General features: G+C 33.4%; 1 protein-coding gene across 1 annotated transcript in view; it reads left to right on the top strand.

Annotated features, from left to right (window-relative positions):
• Positions 1 to 2327: 2327 nt before the first annotated feature.
• LOTGIDRAFT_173765 (hypothetical protein) overlaps positions 2328 to 6442 on the top strand; it is a gene marked incomplete at both ends in the record, with an annotated part of 10826 nt that continues 6711 nt past the window's right edge. Inside the window, 2 exons of the mRNA XM_009051828.1 lie at positions 2328 to 2337; positions 3533 to 3638. Coding sequence (XP_009050076.1) covers positions 2328 to 2337; positions 3533 to 3638 — 116 coding nt within the window. The remainder of the gene's footprint in view (positions 2338 to 3532; positions 3639 to 6442) is intronic.

The raw sequence follows: 6442 nt of genomic DNA, 5'->3' as shown, positions 1-6442 counted from the left end.
GACTCTAGAGGACCCCAGCTTTATAATGGCTCGATATTATTAGTTAAAATCTTAAGGATATGTAGAAGATATATTTCTCTACAATTAGGTGTTTATTTTACTCAAATCTCTACAGTAGTTTTCTAACAGCTTCTAATAAACCACAACGAACTTGCGTAATGTTTTTAAATATTTTTGACGTTAAAAAATTATCGTCGGATTTTTTTAGTTAAACTTTTTAGATATGTAAAAGGTCGGCGCACAATTACCGATTTCTTCATTTTGGTGTATAGTTTTCACAAATTTGAGAAAAAATCGACCTACGAAAAAAGTTCGGAATGTCCCTTTAATGAATACCAATCATTCTTAAACCTATTAAATATTTCTATATCATTAATATTCTGGAAAACTTAACTAAGGGATTCGTCATTTCATTTTGAGTCTTGTCTTATATGTAAATAGTCTTCAGAAGTCTAAAATCCCATAATTCCTTCAAATAATATAATAACTTTATAATATAATAACTTTATAATATAATAACTTTATAATAATAATAACTTTATAATAATAATAACTTTATAATGATAATAACTTTATAATATAATAACTTTATAATATAATAACTTTATAATATAATAACTTTATAATAATAATAACTTTATGATATAATAACTTTATAATAATAATAACTTTATAATAATAATAACTTTATAATAATAATAACTTTATAATATAATAACTTTATTTGGCAAACCATTTAGACAGAAGTCTAATTTAGACCTCAAACTAGGAATCTCACCATCTGTGGGTAAAATAATATTTGTACAAAGCAGCTTTTTTTTATTATAACACAGGACAAGTCAGTACCATCAAAATAAATTTATTATCATTGATAAAACTAACAAAACATTACTAACCAGCACTAGTAAATCAATAGTCCTTACTTCAGACCTAGCCCCGTGCAAAAATCAATGTGTGTCCAGAATTATCTACGTTTGAATGTTAAAATGAGGACTCGTTATTTTAAGATACTGTGTGATATATAGAAAAGACATGCAATGAAATAGTGAGTAAGACCTAGTTTCAATTTTTTTAGCGGTTTCCCTGACCAAGTAACCACACCCTGTCGCCCCGGGCAAATCTATAGAGTCCGTTTTATTAAATGATTATGTAGCAGATATACAAACTCATTTAAATAAATCGACGTTGCTCTGGGCAAATATGTATATTATCAATATATATATATCTTTTATAATTCATTATATATAACTATTGTAATATTACTACATTTTATGGCCTATTTGTATATCAATACATTGAATTAGCAATCTTGTTAAAGGGACAGGTGCGCCATTTTTTTGGCCAATCATACTTCAGTCTCAGAAACTGAGTCTTCAAATCCACGTGTGTCCAGAATTATCTGTGTTTGAATGTTAAAATGATGACTTGTCAATTGAAGATACTCTGTGATATATAGAAAAGATATATATAGAAATAGTGAGTAAAATTCCTAGTTTACAGTATTTTTGTACATTTCTAGTATTTCTGAAGACTATTTAAGTATATTCAAGTCTAAAATCAACTCCCCAAAATGGCATCTGTCCCTTTGGAGTAAGGTATTTGAGCTTATCTCTCACCTAGGAAATTTATTCATTCTTTCATATTTTTTGCACCATTCCAATTTACAATCAGACGTGTCAATTGAAACTATCAGTGTCCCCAATACACATAAACAATTCAAAAAAACCTCTTTATAATCCCTTTAAATTTGTAAACGTAATAAATAAGCCGAAAGACAAAATATTGATAAAAAGATTTAAAATTAAGAAATTAATCTAGGTAGTACGTGCTTTATTATGTATGTTTTTTATATTGGTTAGTTATATATCTTTAATTGTTTGTTTATTTATGATTTAATTCTACTTATTTTTTTCATTTTTGTTTTCTGGAATATCATTTTTGTTTATTATTTTCTATATGTGTTTGCCTACCATGAAAGTTCAAGTGGGGTATACTATGAAAGTTTTACTATGGCCCTGCAACGTATAATCAGCTTTACGGAAACTGTCGAGGATTGCCGAATATCTTCATCGGAATCTTGTGTCGTTAAACAAATAATTTAAATTTTTATTTTAATTTCTTTATTGAAGAAGACTAGAAGATATTCAGAAGACACTACGGATGAAAAATTTTAAAGTTATCCCTGAAGAAGAGTGGTTTTTATATTGGTAATAGTGGGTGGAAGCCGACACCGCATCGACTGTCTGAAGCACTGGCCCAGGCATCAGATTGTTTCTTACCTGCGGAAGGCATCTAACCCTAGAACACCTAGAATACGTTTATTCATCATGATTTCAGGTAAGGAAGATATTCTCAACTAATCCTGGTCGATTCCCCGCTCCTGTCAGCAAGGTCATACATTTTCCGTAAGCTAGCATTACTGTTTCGGGACACAAAAAAAAACATTAAGTTGCTTGGTTCCTGGACACTACAACTTAACACCATGCACCATTGCCCCACCGGATATATTACTTGCCCCACCGGATATATTACTTGCCCCACCGGATATATTACTTGCCCCACCGGATATATTACTTGCCCCACCGGATATATTACTTGCCCCACCGGATATATTACTTGCCCCACCGGATATATTACTTGCCCCACCGGATATATTACTTGCCCCACCGGTTATATTACTTGCCCCACCGGATATATTACTTGCCCCACCGGATATATTACTTGCCCCACCGGATATATTACTTGCCCCACCGGATATATTACTTGCCTCACCGGATATATTACTTGCCCCACCGGATATATTACTTGCCCCACCGGATATATTACTTGCCCTACCGGATATATTACTTGCCCCACCGGATATATTACTTGCCCCACCGGATATATTACTTGCCCCACCGGATATATTACTTGCTTCACCGAACGTCTGGCTACCGGCCCGAAAAGAGTAAAGCTTATGCAAATTTGCAAAATTAAACTATATATGTGTGTTGGGGCCATATATGGACTTTATTTGCATCATTCTCATTTACGTCAGATAACTGAGTTTCCTGAAAACAGACACATGCTTTATCGGAAATGACGTCACTATAGCTTAGCTGCCAATAATGTTATAGTGACATAAGACGCTTAGTTTTAGTGGAATTACAGGAACCAAAGACATCTGATTGAAAACTGAAATGGTGTAAATTGATGTTATCAGAGTCACTGATATACACGAAAATTAGAAAACCTCTTTACAATCTCTTTAACAAGAACCACAGACCTCGGTTTGAAAATTAGAATGGTGTAAATTGATGCTATCAGTGTCCCTGATACACATAAAAATCAGAAAACCTCTTTACAATCTCTTTAACAAGAACCACAGACCTCTGATTGAAAATTAGAATGGTGTAAATTGATGCTATTAGTGTCCCTGATACACATAAAAATTAGAAAACCTCACTACAATCTCTTTAACCTCAGATCACCACTATTATTCCAATTCGGAAAGTAGAACATAAAACTCCATTCTACTTGATGTTTATTTTAGGTTTAAGAAAACTAACGATTATTCTGACTGCCGTTGCTGTTATTACAATACTTAGTGTATATTTTACAACCAATGGAGCTAATTTCTATCATCATCTACAATTAAAGTAAGTGCCAGCCATTTTGTTCTTGGTTTTGAAACACTTGTGGTTGATACTAATAAACCAAGTACTAAAGATGAGAACCGGAAAACAAAACCTGAAATACAAAACAACTTATTGACGAAACAAAATACTTCCTCGTGTCCATATCAAAAGTTCAGAAGCCGTTACCAATCTTTCGCCAATATCATGTTTGGAATTCGGATTTCGTTTTCCTGTTCTCATATTTAGTTAGCTTGTTAGCTTTTTAGTTGTTAGTTGTTAGCTTGTTAGCATGTTAGCTTATTAACTTGCTAGCTTGTTAGCCTTTTAATGGTTAGCTTGTTAGCTTATTAGCTTTTTAGTTGTTCGCTTATAAGTTGTTAGCATTTTAGTTGTTAGCTTGTTAGCTTGTTAGTTGTTAACATGTTAGTATGTCAGCTGTTATATTGTCAACTTGTTAGTTGGTATCATGTTAGTTGTTAGCTTGTTAGTTGTTAGCATGTTAGTTGTTAGCATGTTAGTATGTTAGTATGTTAGTATGTTAGCTTGTTAGCTTGTTAGCATGTTAGTTGTTAGCTTGTTAGTTGTTACCATGATAGTTATTAGCTTGTTAGTTGGTGGCTTGTTAGTTGTTAGCATGTTAGCATGTTAGCTTGCTAGCATGTTAGTTTTTAGCTTGTTAGTTGTTAGCGTGTTAGTTGTTAGCTTGATAGTTGTTAGCATGTTAGTTGTTAGTATTTTAGTTGTTAGCATATTAGTTGTTAGCATATTAGTTGTTAGCATGTAAGCTGTTAGCTTGTTAGTATGTTAGTTTTTATTTTAGCTTGTTAGTTGTTAGCGTGTTAGTTGTTATCATATTAGTTGTTAGTATGTTAGTTGTTAGTATGTTAGTTGTTAGCATATTAGTTGTTAGCATGTTAGTTGTTAGCATGTTAGCTGTTAAATTGTTAGCTTGTTAGGTAGGTGTTAACTTAGTTGTGAGCATGTCAGCATGCTTGCTAGCATGTTAGTTGTTAGCATGTTAGCTTGTTAGCTTGTTAGCTTGTTAGTCTGTTAGCTTGTTAGTCTGTTAGTTGTTAGCGTGTTAGGTGTTAGTATGTAAGCTGTTAGCATGTTAGTTGTTAGCTTGTTGGTTGTTAGTATGTTAGCATATTAGCTGTTAGCATATTAGTTGTTAGCCGTTAACTTGTTAGCTTGTTAGCATGGTAGCTGGTTAGCTTGTTAGCTTGTTGGTTGTTAGCATGGTAGCATGTTAGTTGTTAGTTGTTAGTTGGTAGCTTGTTAGTTGTTAGCACGTTAGTTGTTAGCTTGTTAGCTTGTTAGCATGTTAGTTCTTAGCTTGCCAGTTGTTAGTTGCATGTTAGTTGTTAGCATGTTAGCTGTGAGTATGTTAGTTTTAGCATGTTAGCTGTTAGATTGTTGGTTGTTAGCTTGCAAGTTGTTAGCATGTTAGTTAGTGGTATGCTAGCTTGTTGGCATTTTAGCTTGTTAGTTGTTAGCATGTTAGCTTGTTAGTTTCTTAACTTATTAGTTTGCTAGTTGTTAGCTTGTTAGCTTGCAAGTTGTTAGTATGTTAGTTGTTAGCGTGTTAGTCGTTAGCTTGTTAGCTTGTTAGCATGTTACTTGTTAGCTTGTTAGCTTGCAAGTTGTTAGTATGTTAGTTGTTAGCTTGTTAGTCGTTAGCTTGTTAGCTTGTTAGCATGTTACTTGTTAGCTTGTTAGCTTGTTGGTAGTTAGTAGTTAGCTTGTTAGTTGTTAGCATGTTGGGAGTTAGTTGGTGGCATGTTAGTTGTTAGCATGTTAGGTGTTAGATTGTTAGTTGTTAGCATGTTAGTTGTTAGCATGTTAGCTATTAGATTGTTAGTTGTTAGCATGTTAGTTGTTAGATTGTTAGTTGTTGGTTAGTTGTTAGCATGTGAGCATGTTAGCTGTTAGATTGTTAGTTGTTAGCATGTTAGTTGTTAGCATGTTAGCTGTTAGATTGTTATTTGTTAGCATGTTAAATTGCTGGCTTGTTAGTTGTTAGCTTGGTAGTTGTTAGTTGTTAGCATGCCAGCATGCTTGACAGCTTGTTATCATGTTAGTTGTCACCATGTTAGTTGTTAGCATGTTAGCGTGGTAGTTGGTTGTTAGCTTGGTAGTTGTTAGTTGTTAGCATGCCAGCATGCCAGCATGCTTGACAGCTTGTTATCATGTTAGTTGTCACCATGTTAGTTGTTAGCATGTTAGCGTGGTAGTTGTTAGCTTGTTAGTTGTTAGCTCGTTAGCTTGTTACCTTGTTAGCTTGTTAGCCTGTTAGCTTGTTAGCCTGTTAACTTGTTAGTCGGTTAACTTGTTAGGTGTTACTTGTTTGCATGTTAGCATGTTAGTATGCAAGTTGTTAGCATATTAGTTAGTGGCATGCTACTTTGTTAGCTGTTAGATTGTTAGCATGTTAGTATGTTAGTTTTTAGTATGTTAGTTGTTAGCACGTTAGCTGTTAGATTGTTAGTTGTTAGCATGTTGTTAGTTGTTAGCATGTTAGCATTGTTAACTTATTGTTGGTTTGTTAGTCGTTAGCATATTAGGTTTTAGTTTGTTAGCATGTTAGCAGTTAGATTGTTAGTTGTTAGCATGTTAGTTGTTAACATGTTAGCTGTTAGATTGTTAGTTGTTAGCTTTTTATTCGTTAGGATGTTAGGTGTTAGCATGTAAGTATGTTAGTTGTTAGTATGCTAGTTGTTAGCATGTTAGCTGTTAGCCTGTTAGTTGTTAGCATGTTAGTTGTTAGTCGTTAGCTTGTTAACTTGTTAGCTTGTTAGCATGATAGTTGTTAACTTGTTAGCTTG

Source organism: Lottia gigantea (assembly GCF_000327385.1).
Source record: "Lottia gigantea unplaced genomic scaffold LOTGIsca_171, whole genome shotgun sequence".
Lineage (NCBI taxonomy): Eukaryota > Metazoa > Mollusca > Gastropoda > Lottiidae > Lottia > Lottia gigantea.
The sequence above is the reverse complement of the archived record's forward strand: the minus strand, read 5'-3'. Positions and strand labels throughout refer to the sequence as shown.